Source organism: Lithobates pipiens, unplaced genomic scaffold (assembly GCF_037356315.1).
Source record: "Lithobates pipiens isolate NorthernLeopardFrog02 unplaced genomic scaffold, aLitPip1_a1.2 Scaffold_23, whole genome shotgun sequence".
In the NCBI taxonomy this organism is placed as follows: Eukaryota; Metazoa; Chordata; class Amphibia; order Anura; family Ranidae; genus Lithobates; species Lithobates pipiens.
The window spans coordinates 227310189-227336505 of NW_027507785.1; the positions used below are offsets into that span (position 1 = coordinate 227310189).

Below are 26317 nucleotides of genomic sequence, written 5' to 3' on the forward strand. Positions count from 1 at the left end.
GCAGATTAGGGTCTCAAAAATGTGATGGCCATCACATCTTCGAGACCCTGTGTTAGTGCGCCCTAGGCATAGAACTTCTTGTGTAAACAAATAATCTGAGCAGTCTGCCAAGCTTTCAAGCACCTGTAAATGCAGGAAGTTAAACCACTTAGTGTCTAAATCTTTTCTGACACTTCTTTCTTAAAGCGGGAGTTCGGCCGTTTTTTTTTTTTTAAAGTCAGCGGTTACAAATACTGCAGCTGCTGACTTTTAAAATAAGGACACTTACCCGCCCAGCACGCCCGCGATGTCGGCACCCGAAGCCGATCTCTCCATCGTCTCTCGGGTGCTGCCGCCGCCATCTTGGGTATGGGATTTAGGAAGTGGAGCCTTGCGGCTTCACTTCCCGGTTCCCTACTGCGCATGCGCGAATCGCGCAAAAAGGATGGTCCCCGCTGTCCCTGGGATCCGTGTGTATCCCAGCAGACAGCAGGGGACCCACAGAAAGTGGCGTAAATAGCCGCAGATTCTGCGGCTATTTATGCCGGAAGTGGGTGCAAATACCTGTACTGTACAGGTATCTGCACCCCCTCCCTCTGAAAAGTGCCAATTGTGGCGCAGGAGGGGGGGAGGGTTCCGATGAGCGGAAGTTCCACTTTAGGGTGGAGCCCCATTAAAATCAATATATTTTGCTAGAAAATTACTTGGAACACCCAAACACACACACATATACATATATACATATATACATATATATATATATATATATATATATATACATATATACATATATATATATATATATATATATACATATATATATATATATATATATATATATATATATATATATACATATACATATACATATACACACACATATTATATATTATATTATATTATATATATATATATATATATATATATATATATATATATATATATATATATATATATATATATATATATATCTCATTTTAGCAGAGACCCTAGGGCAGTGATGGCAAACCTTGGCACCCCAGATGTTTTGGAACTACATTTCCGATAATGCTCAACTACACTGCAGAGTGCATGAGCATCATGGGAAATGTAGTTCCAAAACATCTGGGGTGCCAAGGTTCGCCATCACTGCCCTAGGGAATAAAATGGCAATTGGTGCAATATTTTACGTCACACTGTGTTTGCCCAGCAGTCTTTCAAATGCAATTGTTTGGGAAAAAAAAATACACTTCAATAATTAAAAAAAAAAAAAAAAAAAAAAACAGTAAAGTTAGCAAAATTTTTTGTTTTAATGTGAAAGATGATGTTACGCCGCGAGAATCGTGAAAGAATCACGATCTATCTTCTAAGCAAAAAAATCGTGATTCTCATTTTAGCCAGAATAGTGCAGCTCTAACAATACACTAAATACTCCATTAGTGTGTGGTAGCGTTTGAAAGAGTCACCGATGCAGAGATCAGGTTGGTCAGGACAGGAGGGACAATAAAAGTTGGTGTCACACCTAAATCCACTTTTTCTGCAGACACATCATCTTTGGGGTGTTCTTTGGGTAGAGGTACCAGGGAGGACATAAAGAAAATGCCTCTCATGCAGCCGGCTCACTGCATTTGCATTAGGAAGGTGAGCCATAGCACCGTCGGGAAACAGAAGGGCTGTGATGATCTCTTCCTGGAATTTAAGGATTCAGTCCATCCTGAAGCTTTGTATAGCACAAAAGCGTTCAGCAGAGCCAATTGAAATAAGTATACAGACACTTTTCTGTACCAGCGTCTGGCCTTAGACCACTTTCACACCAGGGCGTTTTACAGGCGCTATAGCGTTAGAAATAGCGCCTGCAATCCGCCCTAAAAAAGCTGCACCATTGTTTGTAGTGTGAAAGCCCGAGGGCTTTCACACCACAGTGGTGCGCTCGCAGGACGTCAGGGAAAAGTCCTGCCAGCAGCTTCTTTGGAGTGGTGTGTTTACCGCTCCTCCACCGCTGCTCCCCATTGAAATCAATGGGGCAGCGCTGTAATACCACCGGCAAAACGCTGCTATTACGGCATATTGCCGGCGGTTTTAACTCTCGCTGGCTAGCGTGGGTAAAAGCGCCCCGCTAGCGGCCGAAATGCGCCGCAAATCCGGCGGTAAAATGCCGCTAAAAATATCTGCGTTTTACCGTCCACGCTATGGGTGGTGTGGTGTGAAAGGGGTCTTATGGGAATTAGATACGGCACCAACTGGCCATTAAGGTCCACCTCTTCCATATTAAGGTTGGATTCATGGACACAGAGGGGTTTCTCTACAACACCAGTCGCCGTAGGAATTTGGACTGTCGTATCTGCGTAAAAGGGAGGACAGCACAAAAATTTAATCTGGGCCCCAGCTCTAAGTGACTATCTTTTTCCTCATAAGCCATAAAACTATATGTGTAGCCTGTTGCCCTGTCACAGAGATTATACATCTTGACCCCATATCTGGCACACTTGCTGGGAAGATACTGTTTAATAGACAAGCGGCCAGAAAACAATCAAGGACTCAATGCAGACAACTTGATCGGGAGTAAACAAGGCTGCAAACTGTCCGTTTAAGTGGTATACGAGGGTCTGAATTTTGTAGAGCCGATCAAATCCAGGGTCACCCCGAGGACGACAGAGTTCATTGTCAATGAAATGCATGAACCGCAAGATCTGCTCATATCATGCCCTGGCCATGGAGGCAGAGAACACGGGCATATAGTGAATTGGGTAATATGATAGATTACTTTAGCCACTGTGAAGTTGATACATCTATGGATATTGTGACTTGTATCTATTAAAACAAAGAACTCTGCTGTCTTGAAAATCAAGATTTCACATCAGTTGTTCCTAATCCTTTACAGTTAAGGATCTGGCATTTACTGCTACCGTCACTGTGAAATCCTTAATGAATGTTTTTTACTACACAACTACAACATTCTTTGATCAACATTCATTGCAGTTTGCTATAACCATTCCTTATCTATATTGAGGAAATATTTGTTGCTTTAAAATCAACTACCAAATACACATAAACTATAAGGAGATACTTTTCTGTTATACATGGAAAGTTACCTCCATCAAGAACTGTTATAATCAGTGTTAAGTTTGGACTTCACTTTTTGGTCATTTATGAGCGTGATCTTGGTGATTAGACATCTTTTTGTCTTCAATACAATTTTGGCAATTGCTACTTCTGCTCAGTGTGCACTTTATTACAAATGGGAATTCTCACAATTTTTTTGATATCTGAGATAATTTTTTATCGAAGAATTTCCAGCATGTGGCTTGATAATCCTGATCGTCTTTTAAACAATGTTTTGTACACGTTACATGTTTTATGTTTCTCTTTATGTTCTAGTTTAACCAGTTGCCGACCGCCACACGCCGATGTACGTCGGCAGAATGGCACGGGCAGGCATAAGGGCTTACATGTACGTCCCTTGCCTCCCGCGGGTCGGGGGCCCGATCGGGCCCCCGCCCGGTGCCTGCGGCGGTCGGTTTTCGTCCGGGAGCGATCCGGGACGAGGGGGCGGCCATTCATTCATGGCCACCCCCTCGCGATCGCTCCCGACGAATAGAAATCCCCCGTGACATCACTTCCTCTCCTGTAATGTAAACACAGGAGAGGAAGTGATGTATTCTCTCCTCCGTGTCGGTATTTTCCATTCCGACACGGAGGAGAGTGGATCGGTGAGTTGCACCAACACTCTACACACACAGTAGAACATGCCAGGCACACTCACACCCCCCCTTTACCCCCCGATCACCCCCCAATTACCCCTGCCCCCCAGTCACAGTGACACCAATGTCATTTTTTTTTTTTTTTTTTTTTTTGCATTGGTGTCATTTGTGACTGTAATAACTGTTAGGGCAGTTAGAGTTAGCCCCCTTTAGTTCTAATGTACCCCCCTAACCCCCCCAATAAAGGTTTAACCCCGTGATCACCCCCCGTCGCCAGTGTCACTAAGGCTGGGTTCACATTGCAGCGGTTTATGAGAACGAATGTGATTCGCACCGCACTGCAGTGCAAATCACATCCGATCTCTGTGCGATTCGAGTTCAGCCATTCGCCGCACCCGCCACACCCGCCGCAAATTCGCACGGGACCCTTTTTTTGGCCCGCAGCAGAATCGGATCGCATGGGTGTTCACACCATGCGATCCGAGTTTGCAGATCGCACTGCGATATGCGAACTGATCTGGGGGTGTCAGTAACATTTCACTGACACTCCCAGCAGTTCGCATAGGGCAGTGTGAACTGCCGCCGGGAGGCATGCGATGTGGGAACCCGCCGCGCATTCGTGGCGTTCCCGCATCGCTCCAGTGTGAACCCAGCCTAATAAGCGATCGTTTTTCTGATCGCTGTATTAGTGTCACAGGTGACGCTAGTTAGGCAGGTAGGTATTTAGGTTCGCCGCAGCTTTTTATAGCGCCAGGGACCCCCATATACTACCGCATAAAGCCCCCTGATTGCCCCCTAGTTAACCCTTTCACCAGTGATCACCATATAACTGTTACAGGTGACGCTGGTTGGTTAGTTATTTTTTTATAGTTTCAGGGCACCCGCCATTTATTACCTAATAAAGGTTTAACCCCCTGATCACCCGGCGGGTGTCATTTGTGACTAATAACTGTTAGGGCAGTTAGGGTTAGCCCCCTTTAGTTCTAAGGTACCCCCCTAACCCCCCCAATAAAGGTTTAACCCCGTGATCACCCCCCGTCGCCAGTGTCACTAAGGCTGGGTTCACATTGCAGCGGTTTATGAGAACGGATGTGATTCGCACCGCACTGCAGTGCAAATCACATCCGATCTCTGTGCGATTCGAGTTCAGCCATTCGCCGCACCCGCCACACCCGCCGCAAATTCGCACGGGACCCTTTTTTTGGCCCGCAGCAGAATCGGATCGCATGGGTGTTCACACCATGCGATCCGAGTTTGCAGATCGCACTGCGATATGCGAACTGATCTGGGGGTGTCAGTAACATTTCACTGACACTCCCAGCAGTTCGCATAGGGCAGTGTGAACTGCCGCCGGGAGGCATGCGATGTGGGAACCCGCCGCGCATTCGTGGCGTTCCCGCATCGCTCCAGTGTGAACCCAGCCTAATAAGCGATCGTTTTTCTGATCGCTGTATTAGTGTCACAGGTGACGCTAGTTAGGCAGGTAGGTATTTAGGTTCGCCGCAGCTTTTTATAGCGCCAGGGACCCCCATATACTACCGCATAAAGCCCCGATTGCCCCCTAGTTAACCCTTTCACCAGTGATCACCATATAACTGTTACAGGTGACGCTGGTTGGTTAGTTATTTTTTTATAGTTTCAGGGCACCCGCCATTTATTACCTAATAAAGGTTTAACCCCCTGATCACCTGGCGGGTGTCATTTGTGACTAATAACTGTTAGGGCAGTTAGGGTTAGCCCCCTTTAGTTCTAAGGTACCCCCCTAACCCCCCCAATAAAGGTTTAACCCCGTGATCACCCCCCGTCGCCAGTGTCACTAAGGCTGGGTTCACATTGCAGCCGTTTATGAGAACGGATGTGATTCGCACCGCACTGCAGTGCAAATCACATCCGATCTCTGTGCGATTCGAGTTCAGCCATTCGCCGCACCCGCCGCAAATTCGCACGGGACCCTTTTTTTGGCCCGCAGCAGAATCGGATCGCATGGGTGTTCACACCATGCGATCCGAGTTTGCAGATCGCACTGCGATATGCGAACTGATCTGGGGGTGTCAGTAACATTTCACTGACACTCCCAGCAGTTCGCATAGGGCAGTGTGAACTGCCGCCGGGAGGCATGCGATGTGGGAACCCGCCGCGCATTCGTGGCGTTCCCGCATCGCTCCAGTGTGAACCCAGCCTAATAAGCGATCGTTTTTCTGATCGCTGTATTAGTGTCACAGGTGACGCTAGTTAGGCAGGTAGGTATTTAGGTTCGCTGCAGCTTTTTATAGCGCCAGGGACCCCCATATACTACCGCATAAAGCCCCCTGATTGCCCCCTAGTTAACCCTTTCACCAGTGATCACCATATAACTGTTACAGGTGACGCTGGTTGGTTAGTTATTTTTTTATAGTTTCAGGGCACCCGCCATTTATTACCTAGTCTCACTAGTGTACCCCTAAATTTAGGGGTGTCTACTTTCCAAAATGGGGTCATTTGGGGGGGGTTTGTGCCATCTTGGCATTTTATGGCCTTCAAAACTGTAACGCCCTTAGAAAGCCTGAAGGCGGTGCTTGGTTTTCGGGGCCCCGTACGCGGCTAGGCTCCCAAAAAGTCCCACATATGTGGTATCCCCGTACTCAGGAGAAGCAGCAGAATTTATTTTGGGGTGTCATTTCACATATGCCCATGGCATGCGTGAGCAATATATCATTTAGTGACAACTTTGTGAAAAAAAAAAAAAAAAAAAAAGTTTGTAATTTTCCCGCAACTTGTGGCAAAATATAAAATATTCCATGGACTCAACATGCCTCTCAGCAAATAGCTTGGGGTGTCTACTTTCTAAAATGGGGTCATTTGTGGGGGTTTTGTGCCATCTTGGCATTTTATGGCCTTCAAAACTGTAATAGGTAGTGAGAAGTGAACTCAAAAATTTACGCCCTTAGAAAGCCTGAAGGCGGTGCTTGGTTTTCGGGGCCCCGTACGCGGCTAGGCTCCCAAAAAGCTCCACATATGTGGTATCCCCGTACTCAGGAGAAGCAGCAGAATTTATTTTGGGGTGTCATTTCACATACGCCCATAGCATGTGTGAGCAATATATCATTTAGTGACAACTTTGTGTAAAAAAAAAAAAAAAAAAATATTTTTTTTTTGTCATTATTCAATCGCTTGAGGCAAAAAAATAAAATATTCAATGGGCTCAACATGCCTCTTATCAAATTTCCTTAGGGGGTCTACTTTCCAAAATGGGGTCATTTGGGGGGGTTTGTACTGCCCTGCCATTTTAGCACCTCAAGAAATGAGATAGGCAGTCGTAAACTAAAAGCTGCGTAAATTCCAGAAAACGTACCTTAGTTTGTAGATGTGACAACTTTTGCGCAAACCAATAAATATACAATTATTGACTTTTTTTTTTACCAAAGACATGTGGCTGAATACATTTTGGCCTAAATGTATGACTAAAATTGAGTTTATTGGATTTTTCTAATAACAAAAAGTAGAAAATATCATTTTTTTTCAAAATTTGCGGTCTTTTTACGTTTATATCGCAAAAAATAAAAATCGCAGAGGCAATCAAATACCATCAAAAGAAAGCTCTATTTGTGGGAAGAAAAAGACGCAAATTTTGTTTGGGTACAACATTGCATGACCGCGCAATTACCAGTTAAAGCAGCGCAGTGCCAAAGTGTAAAAAGACCTCTGGTCATTTACCAGCAAAATGGTCCGGTCTGAAAGTGGTTAAAGGCGTCTTATTTAGGAAGTCTGTCATTGATACAGATTTCAATTAATAAATTATTTGAATCAAATTGCTTGGTATATGGTGCTTTTCTTTTTGATAGTGAAGCTGCACTATCTCAATTTAAATTTATACTAACCATTAAAAGTACAACCACACAGGCGAGTCAGTGGATTCTCTACCCCTCTATAAAACTGTTCCGTTTTTTTTTCTTCATTCTTATATGAACAGCATGAAATGCACTTGGAAGCAAATTTCATACATTAACTAATTAAAGATGACGTTTAGGTATTGCAGTTTTTACATAGTTACATTAATCCAGTTTTTAAGTGTCATGCCTGTGAAAGATGCAAATCACTGTAGTAGGCACCCCTGCTATAGTGATTGCTACTAGCTTCCTGGCCCCATGCTGAGCAGCTGCCCTGCTACTTAAAGTGGTTGTAAACCCCATTCATGAAATGTAACCTAGGTACATATATCTGTAGTGTTTACTTAGCTCACTCCAAAGCTCTAAGTGCCTTGTCTTTCTGCCGCTTCATTACTCTGTCATCAGCATGATAACCTCTCACAAGCTCTCCGACACAGGAGATAAAAGCAGCTGAAAATTAGCATTGGGGAGGGAGCTTGGAGATAGACAAGTAGAGAACTTGTCTATTCAGACTGCAGCTCTGCAAGTTTCTTTGTTCCTATGTGGAGGGGGGGTCTGTGCGCCTTTCCTCTAATTAAGCTCTTACACCGCCGAAGTCGCGTTAGTGTTAACAAGGCCTTATGAACACGTGATCGCTTGCTCAGCACTTCAAAGAACACAATGCATTCTCTGATTGGATGAGGTGGAGATCTCGACATCGCGGCCCTACCTCTCCACCTCATCCAATCAGCTTTGCATTCATTGAGAAAAGTGTTCCTGTGAATGACACCTGTGCTGAGCAAGCAGTCTCCTGTAACTCAACTTTTGTTGCGAAAAAAAACTCCCATCTGGGTGATCTATGTACATTTCAAAGCTTTTTAACAACTTTGTTACAGATTGCTACTTCTTCAGGATAACAAAAGGTAGGAATGTGTCTGTCAGCGTGAAGAAAAAAAAGCTGATAACCGCCTCGTGCTTACATCCATGATCAGCTGTGACTGGACAGAGCTGATCTCATGGTAAAAGGCCACTTTGATTGGCCCTTTACCCTGATCTGTGATCAGCGGAGTACAAAAGGACTCAGCAATCACAGAGCGCACTGCAGGGGGCACACGGGCAGCGTGATAAAGGAAAGATGTCCATGTACCCCCTCCTGGCAGAGTAAACCCACGCTTTAGCCGTCTTTCGGTTAAACTTAACCGAAACTGGTTAAGTAAGCAGCAGGGCAGCCACATGGCACAAGATCAGGAAGCTAAAGGAGATCACTGCAGTAATGGTGCCTAATAAAATAATGTGGTTGCATAAGTGTACACACCCTCTTATAACTGGGGATGTAGCCGTGTTCAAAATTAAGCAATCACATTCAAACTCATGTTAAATAGAAGTCAGTACACACCTGACATTTAAAGTGCCTCTGATTAACCCCAAATAAAGTTCAGCTGTTCTAGTAGGTCTTTCTTGATATTATTATATCCTACAGAAAAAGCCATAGTCCGCAGAGAGCTTCCAAAGCATCAGAGGGATCTCATTGTTAAAGGGTATCAGTCAGGAAAAGGGTACAAAATAATTTCCAAGGCATTAGATATCCCATGGAACACAGTGAACACAAAAACAGTCATCAAGTGGAGAAAACATGGCACAACACATCACCAAGAACTGGATGTTCCTCCAAAATTGCTGAAAAGACAAGAAAAAAAAAAATGGTCAGGAAGGCTGCCAAGAGGCCTACAGCAACATTGAAGGAGCTGCAGGACTATCTGGCAAGTACTGGCTGTGTGGTAGATGTGACAAGAATCTCCCGTATTCTTCAAATGTCTGGGCTATGGGGTAGAATGGCAAGCCCAGCTAAATTTTTCAAAAACGCCTCTGAAGCGTGTGGGAAAATGTGTTATGGTCTGATGAAACCAAGGTTTAACCTTTTGGCCATAATTCCAAAAGTGATATGTTTGGAGAAAAAACAACACTGCAAATCAACAAAAGAACACTGTACCCACAGTGAAGTATGGTGGTGGCAGCATCCTGCTTTGGGGCTGTTTTTCTTCAGCTAGAACAGGGGCATTGGTCAAGGTAGAGGGAATTATGAACAGTTTCCAAATACCAGTCAATATTGGCACAAAACCTTCAGGCTTCTGCTAGAAAGCTAAACAACATTCTACATTACAATGACCCAAAGCTTACATGCAAATCAACAAAAGGAATGGCTTCACCAGAATATTAAAGTTTTGGAATGGCACAGTCAGAGACCAGACCTGAATCCGCTTGAAAATCTGTGGGATGATCTGAAGAGGGCTATGCACAGAAGATGCCCTCGCAGTCTGACAGATTTGGAGTGTTTTTGCAAAGAGTGGGCAAATAATGCCAAGTCAAGAAGTGCCATGCTGATAGACTCATACCCAAAAAGACTGAGTGCTGTAATAAAGTCAAAAAGGTGCTTCAACAAAAAGTATTAGTTTAAGGGTGTGCACACTTATGCAAGCATATTTTATTTTTTTATTTTTACTTCCCTCCAACCAAAAAGATTTCAGTTTGTTGTTCAACTGAGTTGTATAAAAAGGTGGAAAAAGTTCTGAAATTATTTATCTTTGTCTCATTTTTTTACATCACAGAAACCTGACATTTTAACAGGGGTGTGTAGACTTTTTATATCCACTGTACTTACATTGATCCAAGCAGGGCCTATGAACCCATGTAAAAACGGCCATACCTACAACTTCAGCTTTGAAGCAAACAGTTGTCATCAGAAGTAATCCACTCATGGAAATAAATGAGGATGATTTTACTGCATCCTCTGCACACATGACATATTGTGACCTTTAAACATGACCAGGCAAGTGGTTAGAATAAAATAATTTAGTTCAAAGAATGTTGGTCTGAGACTAAAACTACTCAATTTGCCCGCAAGTTTCCTCTATCGTAATGGGTTTGTTGTGCAAACAGGATACAGCACTATTCATTGCTACTGAATTACCACATGTAAAGAAAGACTTTAGCAAAACATTAGAACTGTCTACATTCTTCCTGAGGTTTAAAGTGGAGTGCCCCTTAAAAAAAAAAAAAAAAAAAAAATTAAAAAAAAAGTCAGCAGCTACTGACTTTTAATAATAATTATTTTTAATTATAATTATTAATTAATAATAATTGGACACTCCCTCCACTCGGCTCCGCCCGTCCCTCCCTCCACTCGGCGGCGCCGCCATTCTTACTGTGGGTGCCCGGCTGTGGCTTCACAGCTGGGCACCCACTGCGCATGCGCGAGTGGCGCAGAGCGCCATGATACGCCTCGCAGTCATCTGGGACCTGTCAGGTGTCCCAGATGACTGACTGCGCCAAGGGGAAGATGACGTCAGGTGCCCGGGCACTGAAGGAGGCAGACTATGAGGGACCCCCTAGCAACAGGCATTTAGAGGGGAGTTAAAAAAAAATCAAATTTTTTTATTTTTTGGGGAATTTTACTCATTTTTTTTGTGGGGGGGGGGGGGGGGGGGGACACAACTTTAAGATTCATTCCCACCTGTGCATTGTGGTAACAAGCATCTTACTGAACATTACAGCAACACACAATCGGAAGGCAGTGCTGTGGCATTTACTTAGAATGTAAAGTCAGGGTGCTATAGCCTCTAGGGATATTTACGGTCTTCTGGTGGGGACAGCCCATTCCTTTGTCAGCACTGTCTGGGTTGATGGGCAAAACGCATGAGATTTGCACTGTGTATGGCTGGCCTACTGTAGCCATCATATTTAAGAATTGGTAAGTTGCAATATAATAAATGTTTTCTTTGAGGATTAATATCGCTAGAAAGGCCCAAACTCTTACAAACCACGTTTTACTACAGGTAAGCCTATAAGGCTTACCTGTAGCTACCCCAGATAACTCCTAAACCCGCACGGGTTTGGAGATATCCCCTTTATCAGCAAGTGCCGACGACATTGGCACATGCGCACTGAAGCGACAGCTCATTCGTGCTGTTGCTTCAGCTGATGTGCCGTTACCACGACTCCCGCGCACATGCATGGGAGTGACATCACGGCTTCGGCTAATCACAGCGCCGGAGCCCGCAAGACCCAGAAATAACTCCAGGAGCAATGTCACCGGCCAGAGCAGTGCTCAGGGACTTCGATCAAAGGTGGCCTTTTTTTTAATGAGCTAGTTTGCTATGCAACTACTTTAAAAGGCACATAGGCTGCTTGTATTGTATGTAAATGAGCTCCTAAGAAAAAAAACGTTAGTTGGCCCTTTAACACGGGCAAAATTCAGACGGATGGTGGCCATTTTTCCCCCCAATTTCCATGCAGAGGAGGGCGGGACTGTATCAGCCTCCACTCTGCGCAGTGAGTACAGACAGACCTGTCATCCGCCTGCTCAGGGGGTGGGGGGGGGGGGGGGGATGGGCAATCAGCGAAGCACCCCCCCGTTGAGCAAATGAATTCTGTTCCATGGAGGCGCCCGTGTGAAAGGGGCCTAAGGGCTGGATCACACCACATGCAGTCCAGTGCATTTTTAATCTGCATCATAAATTCATGCACAGTGATTTCCATGGATTCCAAAGGCCCTAGTATACACAAGGGCAGTCAACAAAGGAAAGGTCAGCTGCATTTTTTCTGTATCTAGCACAAGTGAAATGCAGCAAATCGCATGTAAACGCTCCAGAACACACATTGTCCTGAATGAAGATAAAGATGTTTCAAGTGTCAACATAAAGAGGGGGAAAAAAAAAAAAAAAACACTGGAACGCAGCAACACCTTATGTAAAAGCATATGCAAAAACTAATCCGAATGCAGAAATGATGAACCAGCCCTGGGAGAATAAGAATACTGTTTAGGGTTTGCGGTTGAAAGGTTTTTAACCTTGGTTTTCAAAGCATCAGGCAATACTAGAAATGCACACCTAGTTAATAATACAGAGTGAAGTTGGGACATCGGACTGTCCTAAAGATATATAGATTTGATAAGGTTTCCAGATGGTTGCCAAAAGGAAAAGCACTACAGTGTTAGAAGAAAACTAGAGAAAAGGTTACAGCTACATTGCCAAGTATAATATGTATGATCCAACCCTGAAAAAAAGAAATAAATCAAGTAATAAAATGCATGCTTATCAAATAGCAACTCTGTGAGGCAGAACCAGTGTTTAGGGAATGTGGATGGGAGATTCATTCTATTAAAAGCAGGGCTCTCCAAACTTCCCAAAAGGGCCAGTTTATTGTCCTTCAGGTTTTAGGGGGGCCAGTAGGAGTAGAAAAGTCTCCGGTGTCAGTGGGAGTAAACAGTGCCCCATCATTGGTTTTAGTCCGATTAATATTCCCTAAGGGCCAGACGAAGGCGAGCAAAGGGGGCCACATCCAGTTTGGAGACGACTGTTTTAAACGATAGTAGTTCTTTGTGAAAATACTACAACATTACTGTCCCATTTTTCACATCTTTGTGGGCTCCTAGTTCCTCTGCCAGCTCCTGTATGTAATGCCAATCCTTCTACAAAGCTGCTGCAAAGGAATAAATAAATCACAAAAAATGAACAGTAGATTGTGAGGAGTTAGAAAGGCCTATGGATTTGTAAAGCATAAATTTAATGCTAGGTTTTCCTCTTTGCAGACTGCAATTGATGCAATTTTTCGGCTCGTTTTGCATTTTTGAACACGTGTTTTGAATTATTATTTTTTTGCCTAATAGAAAAGTATGACAGTTCTGTTCATGGAATGCAACTTTGATGCGACTTGAGTGCCAGGGAGTATAAAGTCGCACTCCATGAACAGAACTGTCTTACTTTTCTATTAGCCAAACAAAAATGCAAATGCGGAAAAAAAAAAAAAATGCACCAGTTCATAATGCACAAATGTGAACTAGATTCATAGGAAACCATGTTAAATGGATTGTAGTGTGTTACTGCAAAGCGCACTAAAAGACGCATAGGGGTGAACAAAAATTAAGGCTGGGTTGGCACTGCTATACGCAGTGGCTCACAGCAGGGGTCCGGGGTGTCCCTGTTCACCGTTTCAGGTCCAACTTTGGTTTTAATTTTGGCTGAATTCGGACCTGAAATGGACCTGAAATGGACCAGAAGACGCACAGGACTCCTGTGCAATTCTCTCCAGAGCTGTGTGAACGGACTCCACAGAGACTGTTCACAGTCTCCTGACATGCGAAGGAAAACCTCATCAAATTCACAATAGTGTGAAGCCAACCTAAAACCTACAATAATGGTAAACCTGAATGACAGCATCTCCCACCAGCCTGTCTGTTTGCTCTCAGCTATGAAGCTTCTCCAGCCTTCCATCATCTATGACAGGGATGCTTACATTGATCAGCTTTTACTTATTCATGTAAAACTTATATCCCAAAAGCTAAAAACACCATTGCTGTAACAATGCAGCTCTCCCGTCTGTTTGCCCTCATCTATATCCTATAAAAGTTGTACTGTCAATTGGAATGTAGACCTAAACTCTGATCAAGTTTTGTTAAATAGAAGATCTGAGCATGATCACAAAAATAAAATGACCAGAAAGCCAGTTGGTACATATCTTGTGGTTCATCCTCACAACCCTGCTATACATTGACAGGTCAACTTTGATTTGGTTGGCATTTAGCAGATGCAACTACAGCAAGTCACAAGATATAGGTCAGGATATATACACTACGGGAACATAGCTGAGACAACATTAATGGTTTAAAACAAAAAACACCATATTGGAATTGCATTGTGTTGGAACACCTACTGTATGCGTTTTCCCTGAAGTTTCTATTAAACTATATGGAGCTCAGAATCGTACCACATCATAGCAAACACACACCCTTTTTAAAAACACATTGCATTCGGACTGCATACACATGAATGGCCTCCATAGAAAAATATTTCACTTCCATGTTCTGTTCCATGTCCAACGCATCTGAAATTGCATCAGTGTGAACCAGGGCCAAAAGCTTAGAAACACCTAGTGGTGGTTTCCATTAGACGGTTGGAAGGCTGCCAGGATTCTGTTGTAAAAGCAAAAAATAGCTAAGATTTCGGTGAATTGGAAGATAATAATCCCCAGTGCTTATAGATACTGAGGGTAACGAGGACTTGGTTTAAGGCTCTTGAACACAAGCCACCTGAGCCTGTTCAGCACAACTGCAGCTGTATTTCTTCTGTCCAGGCAGCCCACAGAAAAACTTTCTATTTTTTGCAAATGCCCGCACATTGTACTCATGTACACAAGAAAGGTGGACTGAGCTCCATCGAAATGTCAACCATAAAGAGCTGCAAGACCAATGATTGCCTCTAAAGCAGTTTTGGATTTGTACTCATGTATATGATAACACTGTCATATGCACGAAAACAGTGTCACACAGCTATTCACGTTACTAGGCTGAATGGTGCACCTGGACTGCCTGGGTGAAGGATACATGGCTGCAGTTACACTAAATGGGCACAGGAAGCCTGTGTGCAAGAACCCTAAAACATATTTCCACTTTTGCAGCCAACTTAGGATAACCCCTAAATGAATAAGCCCTGAAGGTGGGGCAAAATGTGTTAGGGGTATGGCCTGGATAAATTGAACTGAGGCCGCTTTTACCTGCCAACCACTTTGTTGGGGCAGGGTTTGCAATGGCTGGGCTAGCTCCTTATATCTACAGCGTGCTTTGGGTTTGGACAGATCTCTCCCCAGCCTGCAACCTCACCAGTGGGTGGCTTCCAACCCATCAGAAAACTAAAAAGGTAAGAATTTTTTATTATTTAAGGGAGAGGGCCTGCAAACATTCTAAAGAAGCGGCCAGTTTACTGTCCTTCAGACTTCTTAGTGGCCAGATTGGGCCCAGTGAGAGTAAGCAATGACCGGTGTAAGGAATGGTGCCCCCTTGTTGGTGGCAGAGTAAGGAATATTGCCCCCTTGTTGGTGGCAGAGTAAGGAATAGTGCCTCAATAGATGGATTAAGGCAAGCAAAGGGCCACATCTGACACCAGGGCCACAGTTTGGAGACCACTGATTTAAGGTATGCTGTGGGAATGAAAACACAAACTGTATAGTGGGCGATTCAAAAAACTCACCACAAAAAGGTGGAAATACACTTTAGAAAGCCTTTACTGCTTGTTCAGAATATGTAAATAATTTATTATTCTAATTTTGGGCACATGTTCACTTTAACAAAAAACTCAGCACCTGAGCAGCACAAAAATACTCCGTTCTAACACGAAATCCTAAAAAGGCGTCAACAGGAAAGTTCTTTGAATAGATGGCAAGGCCTCAAATTCTGAGACTCAGAGCAAACACAATGAGATCTGTTTAACTCGCCATAGTAGATTCTTTGTCCCATTCCCCTGCATTGAGTCTGGAATTCCATTCTCTAAAGCAGCTTAGACAGACACTTTTTCTTATGACGCTGCAACACTGTGAGCTGGGAGTTACATTTCCCCATAAGAAAAGACTAAGAAATATATCCTCTTGGAAATACTCACACTATGTACAATCATTGGCTCATACATTGCATTGTACTCAATGCCTACATTACAAATTTTGCCTTAGCTGTAGCTTTGTTTGGTTTCTCCTGTGTACAACTGTTGGGAGTAATAATGTTTATTCCTAAGTGATACATTTTCTATAGTTAGCTTACTATATTATGTGGTCAGGCTTTCTTTACTATGCAGTACTGAAAACAAGGAAGATATCACATATTCTAAAAGATACATGCTTCTTTGGCTATCTAGAATCATGCTGTGTAGGTGGACAGCCAACACTAAGGCCCCTTTCACACATGCAGACCGTTTGTTTTTCATCTAAACATTGGCAGATGAAAAACTGACAGCAATGTATCTCTATGAAAAAAACAGATGTAAACAGATGATCATCCATTTACATCAGTTTAGAGCCACGTTTTTTTTTTTAAACAAATAAAAGCCTAATTTTTCTTCCATTATAAAACCAGAACGGACGAAAAAAATGTCCGTAAAAACGGACAAATGGACGGTCTTTCATTGGTAGTGGATGTAAAAAAACTGATGAGAAGTTTCCAACAGTTTTTATTAGTTTCTCAGAGCTGCAGGATTAATCGTGGAGAATCGTTATCACGATTCTCCACCCGCCACGAGAGCAACTCCGGATTTGAAAGATTCTATGATTCTGACCATTCAAAGCATGCGCCTGTTTCGGAGTGGAGGGGAAACCGTCGGAGCCAGCGTGAAATGTCTGATGTCAGCAAAAAAGAATGCAACGGCGGTGGGCGCTTGCTCTTCCTGTGTGCGTCCGAGCAGGTGATGTCAGCAGGAAAAATAAGACTTTGATCCATTCCAAAAAAGATGTTAATGAAAGTGGATGTAAATGGATACAAATGGCTGATTATCCATTTACATCTGTTTCTCCATAGAGATGCATGGATGTCTTTTTCATGCATTGACAGATGAATGAAAATCGGACATACGGTCTGCATGTGTGAAAGCAAACGGTCTCCATTGACGGATAAAAACCGGACATCAATGCATGTCTATGGAAAAACAGTTGATCATCCATTTACATCAGCATCTGTCAACATCCATTTTTTTTTTTCGGATCAGAGCCTTATTTTTGTTAAAAAAACGGATGTAAAAAACGGACAAAATGGTCCATTTTGCATTGATATTGGATGTAAAATGAAAAATTTATGAAAAACAGATGTCAACTTTTCTTTGAAAAACGTGACTGAACTGATGAAATAAAATGGTCCGCATGTGTGAAAGAGGCCTTTGCCCAACTCCAAAAATAAAAAAGAAACATCTACCCCGTTAACTTGTTGGAAGGACAGCTTTCATTTACACTCTGGACATTCCTTAATTCTTTGCTTGAATTGTACTTATGTGAAACCTGGGATACAACATGCAAGGAGGCCCAGCACCCCATGCTCTACTCCAGTGTGAAGATTGAAAAAGTACCCAATAGCCTGGGGCCCCCCCAGCACTTCATTTTATATACCCAGGTGGCTGATAACCTTGCCACTACTGAATCTGCACTAGGAATAATGCCAAGGCAGTGCATTTTAAAGAAACTGTCAGGTACAACACCTATGCCCAGGATGGAGGGGTGGGAGTGGGTTGATGCAAGGGGTGCCTATTGCACACCATAAGAGACTGATGGTGGGAGACACAGTGAATGCAAGAGAGCAGGGAGGCTGGGAACATGGACTCTAGGCCAAACAGCATCAAGTCAGAGAATGGAAGACATACAGCGGGTCATTGGAAGTGAATAAAGCGTATAGCGCAACATGACCCAACATCAGATACTCTGTTCGCCCTTCTATTCTAGAACTGTAGGTTCCACAGGTCTGCTCATGTTTCTTTGTCTGGCGAGGAGGAGGCCTCTGACCACTCCAGCTGAACTCAGAAGGAAAAAAGAAAAGGTGATAGGGTATTTACAGGAGGCAGGAAACACAATAACGAAGCCTAATGGCTCTGTGGAGCACTTTTAAACTTCAAGCCATCCCTCGTGAACCACCTTGAAGGAGTATTATGGTAGAAAAAAAAGGGGGGGGGGGGGAGACCAAGGCACAAAAAGGCTCTTAATGCACAAAGCAAACATGCCAGCCCAAAGGACTTTCAGATATCACTAAACATAGCTGTCACTCTTTTAAAGGGAAGGATACTTATCCTGGTGTGTTAGTTTTGTGCATTGAGCCCATAGCCTGAAATGATCTATCCTAACCGGTGTTCTGCCCTTGAAAAACAATCAGAAATAAATAAAAAGCTCTGATGCAGATACAGCAACACCAGACTTAAAACCCCTATGGGCTCTTGCACACTGCAGCTTGAAAAAGCTCAGTACAGCTTATTTTTTTATGGAGCTAAAATACAGCCCATTCACTGTAATGTGCCTAAGCACACAGGCGCGTAAACAAGAGCTGTGTATTTTTCGGTAAAAAAATAAAAAATAATAATAAATTGAAAAATCAGCATTTTTGGTCAGTAATTTTACACCTCATGCGTAAATTGGCGCAGATTTGTCCATTGACATTGTCAATGCGAGAAGAAGTTACCTCGCACGAGCGGAAATGTGCGCAAATTTGCACTGAAAAAGGTATCATGCACTCAGAATGTTATAAAAACCATCAGTGCTACAGCAAACGTTACAAGCTAAAAGTGTTTTTGCGCATTTTACGCGTTTTTTGGCAGCAGCTGTAAAAAATGTCCTGTGTGCATGAGCACTAAAACTTACAGTATGATACAACCTTTCTGACCTAACCTTTTTTGAAGCATTTGAACATAAAACCAGATCCTCAGAAGCTCAACAATACTTGAAAAGAAAACATGTAATGAGAGGTAGTGAGAAGCATTGGATTGGAGTTGCTTCTAAACACAGTTCATGGAGTTAATTTTTTTTTCATATGAAAAATATGATTGCAGTTAGGTCACTCTGACTCAAGACTGCTGTCTGGGATACCTTGTAGGAAATTCAAGAGTCAAGGGGTAAATAAAAGTGCCACTAAAAGTCCAAAATTGTTTTTTTCTCCCCCTAAGAAACAGTAACCCAACCTGCACTGGAAGCCAAACTGTGCCCCCTTGATCAGAACACTTATATGGGTCTACTTAATGTATCAAAACATTTTTGCACAGCGGATGGTCCAGTAAAGCTTCATATACATTTGTTCTTTGTGAATTTAGTAAAGACAAAATTGCTCTTTAAGCGGTTTTCTTTTCTAATCCAATGTTTTTTTTTTATTATTATGGCAGTACAGTAAAACCTTGGATTAAGAGCATAATTTGTTTCGGAAACATGCTTGTAATCCAAATCACTTGTGTATCAAAGCAAATTTCCCCATAAGAAAAAAAAATGTTAACTCAAATGATTCGATCCACAACCATTTAGTCATAATTCCTTCCGTTTATAGTCCATACAAAAAGATTATAGCAATGTGATAGGTTGTGTAGCCATAAAATGTTCATCCACAAGGGGATTAGAAGCAAAATCCAGCAGGAGCTACAGAGTATAAAAGAGAACAGAGGTGCCTCTAAGTGTAGCAATATGGTTACATTTAAAGAGGAAGTAAAGGCAAAAATGTTTTTTTTTTTTTTTTTTTTAAACGCACCCTGTAAGACAAAGGCATAATGAGCTAGTATGCATAGCATACTAGCTCATTATGAATAACTTACCCGAGAACGAAGCCTCCGAAGCGGTCCTCCGTCTTCCTCTTTGCCGCTGCCATGTATCCCGGAAAGACTTACGGGTCTCACGGCTCCGGCACGGTGATTCGCCGGAGCCGCAATGATGTCACTCCCACGCACGGGAGCCAACACTCGCGGCATATCGCCGCGATCTGCGGCCTGCCCAGTGCGCCTGCGCGCCGCTGTCTACGGCGCATGCGCCGTTGACAGCGGTAGCTGTCGTAGGGTAAATATCTCCTAAATTGTATAGGTTTAGAAGATATTTCTTGGACCTACAGGTAAGCCTTAATCTAGGCTTACTTGTAGGTCAAAGTTGGTTGTAAGGGTTTACAACCACTTTAATGAAGGCACAACATTTAGCAGCTCGCATGGTCGATGATTAAAAGAGGCCCATCTAAGTATGCAGGCATCTGGGGTAGAGCTGGCGACAGACAATCCTCTGTATCGCCATCTTTCACTGCTGTCAGTCTGCAATCGTGACCGCAGTAGAGCCATTTTGACAGCAAGGCTTAAAGCGCTCATGGAGCGCAGTGTGGAAGGGATGATGCCGATGGTGGTGGTGTAGGGGATGGACTATGCGGACAGCTTTACCCCGGATACCTGCATACTTAGATATGCCTGTTTTATTCATCAACCATGCGACTTGCTTAACGTTGCACCGTCATTAAATGTAACCATATTGCTCCACTTAGAGGTGCCTCTGTTCTGTTTTATACTCACTTGTGACATGACACTACTTGTATAGCAAACATTTAGCTTGTCCTGCAAAACCAAGGTTTTACTGTACAGTAGTAAAATACCATATTATGGCCACTGGATAGAACTGAGGAACATAGGAACTACATATTTGTGACAAGACAGACAATGTAACATTTCTAAAGAATGCTAGAAGGGATTAGCAAATGGATACATGTATTTGCAAATTCTCTAGAATTGTTCTATCGTATCTGTTGTGACAAAGATGTATGTACTGCATTTCCTACACTGCATCCAGTGGTCATAGTGGTCCAGTGGGGGGGCGAGGCATTGGGTGGCCACATTGCTGTACCCCGGGACAGGTGAGTGTCTTTTTATTAAAAGTTAGCAGCTACACTTTTCGTAGCTGCTGCCTTTTAATAAACTTAAAGGGATTGTAAAGAGAATTATTATTTTTTTTAAATAACAAACATGTTATACTTACCTCCACTGTGCAGCTCGTTTTGCACAGAGTGGCCCCGAACCTGCTCTTCTGGGGTCCCTCGGCGGCTGTCTCGGCTTCCTCCCTCAGATGCTTCTCACGTTAATGCGAGCTCCCTCACATGGTGAGAAGCATCTGCGGGCGTGCTCCCGTGATACAGCCGGCGGCTATAGCCACTCGCTGTATCACAGGCTCCGCCCCCCCGGCGCTCCGCGTCAATGGATGTGATCGACAGCAGCGCGAGCCAATGGCTGCGCTGTTTTCCATCCATCCACTCCAGCCAATCAGCGGCCAGGCTGAACGGTGGAAAGGACGTCGGGGGACGAGCGCGGGACTTTCGAAGGGTGAGGCAAGTAAAACGGGGGGGGGCTGGAGGCGCCGGGACTGTCAGATGTTTTTTCACCTTAATGCATAGAATGCATTAAGGTGAAAAAACATTTACCTTTACAACCCTCTCTTTACTGTGTTCTTCCTACTACTTTATAATGGGCTCTACAAGCAAACACTTTACTAAACACAGAAGATAAAAACAAAACAAACTGGAAATTGGGATCAGGTTAAACCTGGTGAAAGTTCCAGCCCAACATACTTAACCCTCCTAGAGTAATATAACACAGTTAATCTATCATGAAAACAGAATAAGCAACCGCTCAGTGTACTTGGAGTAAGGATTTGCAAAGAAAAAAAAAAAAAACACAAATACACATTTTCCTTTGTCTAAAAATAAAGGGCATTAATATCATCATGACAATGATAATGTCGATTTACTAAAAGGCAAATATAGTGTGCACTGCAAGTGCAGTTGTGCTAGATCTGAGGGGAAGCTCTGCTGATTTCTATCATCATATCATATGCAAATAAAAATGCTGTTTATTTTCCTTGCATGTGATCGAGTATTCTTTACATAGTGAAGCTTTATCTCATTTACTAAGCCCTGGAGCAAGTGCACCTGCAGTGCACAGTATTCTATCTCTTTTCTCCATCTTAATACATAGTGGTCACAATACTGCATTTTTTGCTTAGCGATGACCTGTAGCAGCAGTGCTAGCCATAAACTCATGTGTACATTAATAAAAATGAGCACTTGTTTATGACACCCATCTTCAATCATGCCTGAAAAATTGCTGATTCAACTATTCAGCAATATAAACTGGGAAAACAGCCACAAATATTACCATGCAGTGATCTGTTACTGCACTACTCACTAATACCTTATTCCCATCTTGATTTAAATGAAATACATGTGGAGAGAAATATAGAGGCGGTCACTCTGCAGGCCAAGCTCATTCTGCACACGACACCGCCGATACATAAAGGATTAATTCACAGGGAAAAATAAGAAAACCCGTGGCTCCAGGTGAGACCAGGAAGCCTAATAATCACCTCCGCACACAATGAAATTAGAAGAAATGGCCGCACACCACTGTAGATCTTAATCCTCATTATTTGGACATACCAAAAACTACAGCCATCGGAATGCTGGGTAGACGCGTTTCGCACACTTCATAGTGACTAAGCGCATGTGAAGTGTGCGAAACGTGTCTACCCAGCATTCCGATGCCTGTCGGTTTTTGGGATGTCCAAATAAAGGGGATCTAGATCTACAGTGGTGTGCGGCCATTTCTTCTAATTTCATTCACAGGGCAGGATGTAAACTAGGGCTGCAACTAACGATTATTTTCATAATCTATTAGTTGGCCAATTATTGTTTTGATTAATCGGTTAATAGCCTTATAAGTATGGTGTATAATTTAGTTAATATGTAAAGATTAAAATAAAAGGCAATTTATTGTTAAATATAAAATAACCAACTATATGGTTAGAGAGCAAAATCTATAATCTACACTGAGAATGACAGAAGAGATATACTGTATATACTATTAGAGGTTGAATCTGGTTAATATCAGACTAATTTAAAGAAAAAAAAAAGTTACACTGTTTTGCAGATTTTCAAACAGAACTGTAAAATATTATATGCTGGCCATACAAAAACAATGTCTTCCTAAAAAAAAAAAAAAAAGTCATTTTAAAAGAACGTTCGTTGGATTTTCTAATTGTTAGTGGGTCAAATCGATGTTCGTTTTCAACCACAGTGACAGGAAAATTCAGAAATAATAGAAATCTTCTTGGTTAAAGGAATTTTCAGACAGTTTATGTGGTTTTCGTTCAGAAATTACATTCATTTTAAAACAGAAATGTTAAAAGCAAGTGAAAAATTCAAACAACATTCTTTCAGCGAATATGCAAAGATTTTTCATATCAATATTCCCGTCTGAAAACGGATCCATGTGGTCAGCATAATGCTCGGTACACACCTATGCAATTTGCTTTTGATCTGTTTCTGCAGTGCGTTTTACTGTGCATTAATTACAGTATAGAGCGCCCCAATAGCAAGGTAAAGAAAACTTCTGCCTTTAGAAGCACTCACTTCCTGCCCAAGGACTACATGTCCCATGAGGCATTGCTCCTCACACATTCACAAGTTCTCAGGCACATACTGACATGTATGGACGTTGTGCTGCACTGTTTCTTGATATGTAAATAAATAATGCATTCTGTATGCAGGCCAACTAATCGGCTGGCTGATTAATCGATTTCATAATCGATTTGTCGTCAATTTGTTTTTTTAGCCCTAATGTAAACTTCAATATTTTGTAATCAGCAGGCACCACACAATGCTGCCTACATGATGTTGGCATTTACGGGTCGGCCCAGAGCAACGGCGGCCAACAAGGTCAAATGATGTTGTGTGCATGTAAACGGGACGACTATTTATGCAAGATTTCACTGCCATACACTCTGTGCCCATGAACTCTAATGCAGAACAGATCTGCACTTTAGTGTATCTGTGCTTTGTGGTGTGTGTGGGGGAAAAAAAAGAAGGTGTATGGAACCTAAAACCAATGTGGTACAAGGGTATTAGGGGGATATATGGGACGAAAATAGGGTCATCGGTGTTTTGTCGATAGGTAAAAAAAAAAAAAAAAAGCGCAGATAATGGTACGCTGCGTCCCACAGACTGAGATGCAAAAATGCGCCCCACTGAGGTGTAAAGCATTCTATAAAAATGCAGCATGTTCCGATGACGAGTAAATAAAGTGCCATTGTGTGACCAGTGATGAGCTCAGGCATGTTCGAGATTCAAATCACCGGGAAACCATCACCTGTGCGGGCCAATCACCTGTGACCGGGGCGCTTCTGCATATATACAAGGGGTGTATGAGGAATGATGGGCCCGGGCACATGCAAAGGGCACAGGTGATGGGCCCGGGCACAGGCGACGGCAGCTCACTTTGTGACACTACAATAACAAAAAGAAGAAAGCATTGAGTGACATCTAAACAACAAACTGCACGTTTTATCATGGAAGGTGGTGACTGAGCCCCAGACAGAGCAACCTGTCACCCTCTAGGGACCTGTGATGAGCAGTCAGGATACATGAGGAGCTCAATGGACAGCTCTCCTGAGTATATGGTGCCTGAGCCCAGACAGGTTCTCTTCACTCCGCTATACCCAGTCCCTGAGAAGCCTGCACAGCTCTGTACGAGGCTGGTCATGCTGGGACCTGTGGTGACACCTCCCCTCCCCCGCTCGGTAGCCTCACCCGCTAGCTGCTCGCCTCTTGATCAGGTAGAGAAGGAGGAGCGCCGCCCCGGCCGCTGAGGAGTTGCGGGCTGTCAGGTACTTGCTGTACACCGGCGCCATGGTCACTGTCAGGAGAGGAGGAGGGCCAGAGGGGAAGCCGGTCAGGGACCCGCAGCATGCTGGGAACTCTCCAAGCCCCGCCCATCATGTCATCCCCATAACGACGGCTTGGCTACAGGGTGAGGGGACGGAGTCAGTGCAGCAGTAAATTCTGTCCCCCCTCCCCGTTCTACTGTTCCCACTACAATCAACTGATCGTCACATGACCTGAGAGCACAGAAATGACCCCCTTGCCTGCCTCAATCACCCCCATAGGAGTGTGCACATACGCCGACCTTACATCACAGGGAGAGTAAGGACAGCGCTGAGCTTCATCCGGAGAAATGTGTGACAGGACGGTGTTTATATTCATACATAGCGTGCAACAGTGACAGGACGGTGTTTATATTCATACATGGCGAGCAACAGTGACAGGACGGTGTTTATATTCATACATGGCGGGTGGGCAACAATGACAGGACAGTGTTTATATTCATACATAGCGTGCAACAGTGACAGGACGGTGTTTATATTCATACATGGCGGGTGGGCAACAATGACAGGACAGTGTTTATATTCATACATAGCGTGCAACAGTGACAGGACGGTGTTTATATTCATACATGGCGAGCAACAGTGACAGGACGATGTTTATATTCATACATGGCGAGCAACAGTGACAGGACGATGTTTATATTCATACATGGCGAGCAACAGTGACAGGACGATGTTTATATTCATACATGGCGAGCAACAGTGACAGGACGATGTTTATATTCATACATGGCGGGCAGCAGTGACAGGACAGGGTTTATATTCATACATGGCGGGCAACAGTTACAGGACAGGGTTTATATTCATACATGGCGGGTGACAGGACAGGGTTTATATTCATACATGGCGGGCAACAGTGACAGGACAGGGTTTATATTCATACATGGCGAGCAACAGTGACAGGACAGTGTTTATATTCATACATGGCGAGCAACTAGGGTTGCCACCTTTTCTTTAAGTCAAACCCAAACACTTTAGCGCCACGCGGCAATTTTTTATAATAGCAGAAACGATACATATATTTGCTGTTGAATAACATTTCTAATCATATGAAGTTAAAGAGGAAGTAAACCCTTCCAAACAACTTGGACCTATAGGTAAGCCTAGATTAAGGCTTACCTGTAGGTCCAAGCAATATCTCCTAAACCTATATGGTTTAGGAGATATTTGCCCGAAAATGGGCACCGCTGTCTACGGCGCATGCGCCGTAGACAGCGGTGCGCATGCGCACTAAATGCGGCAAATCCAAGAATGGATTTGCCAAATTTGTCGACTCCCGTGCGCATGCGCGGGAGTGACGTCATCGCGGCTTCGCCGTATGACAGCGGCGGAGCTGCGAGGCGCGACTCCCGTGCGCATGCGCGGGAGTGACGTCATCGCGGTTGCGCCGCTGTGATTCGTCGGAGCTGCGAGACGCCACAAGCAACATGGATGCGGCGGACTACAGGGGACAGCGGCGACTTCGCTGGCTCCTGTGTCAGGTAAGTGACACATAATGAGCTACTATGCGATGCATAGTAGTCCATTATGCTTTACCTTTGCAGGGAAAAAAAGAGGAAGTAAACCCATCAGGGTTTACTTCCTCTTTAATCACAAGAGTTCCCCTTTACATCAGAGTCTGCAGAGTTCCTCTTTTACATCTGAACTCACAGAGTTCCCTTTTACTCTAAGGGGGGGGACACTGCAGACTCTGATGTAAGGGACGGGTGCTCTGGGAACCCTGATTTAAGGTGGAACATTGAGAACTCTGATGTATGGAGAAGATTCTAATGTAAGGGGGAACACTGTGGCCTCTGGTGT

General features: G+C 43.5%; 1 protein-coding gene across 2 annotated transcripts in view; it reads right to left on the reverse strand.

Annotated features, from left to right (window-relative positions):
* Positions 1-24548, reverse strand: part of ABCD3 (ATP binding cassette subfamily D member 3) — a 135730-nt gene extending 111182 nt beyond the window's left edge. For both annotated transcript variants that reach the window (XM_077452880.1, XM_077452881.1), the window contains exon 1: positions 24384-24548. In XM_077452880.1, the coding sequence (XP_077309006.1) occupies positions 24384-24484 (101 nt within the window). In that variant the 5' untranslated portion in view covers positions 24485-24548. The remainder of the gene's footprint in view (positions 1-24383) is intronic.
* Positions 24549-26317: the final 1769 nt, after the last annotated feature.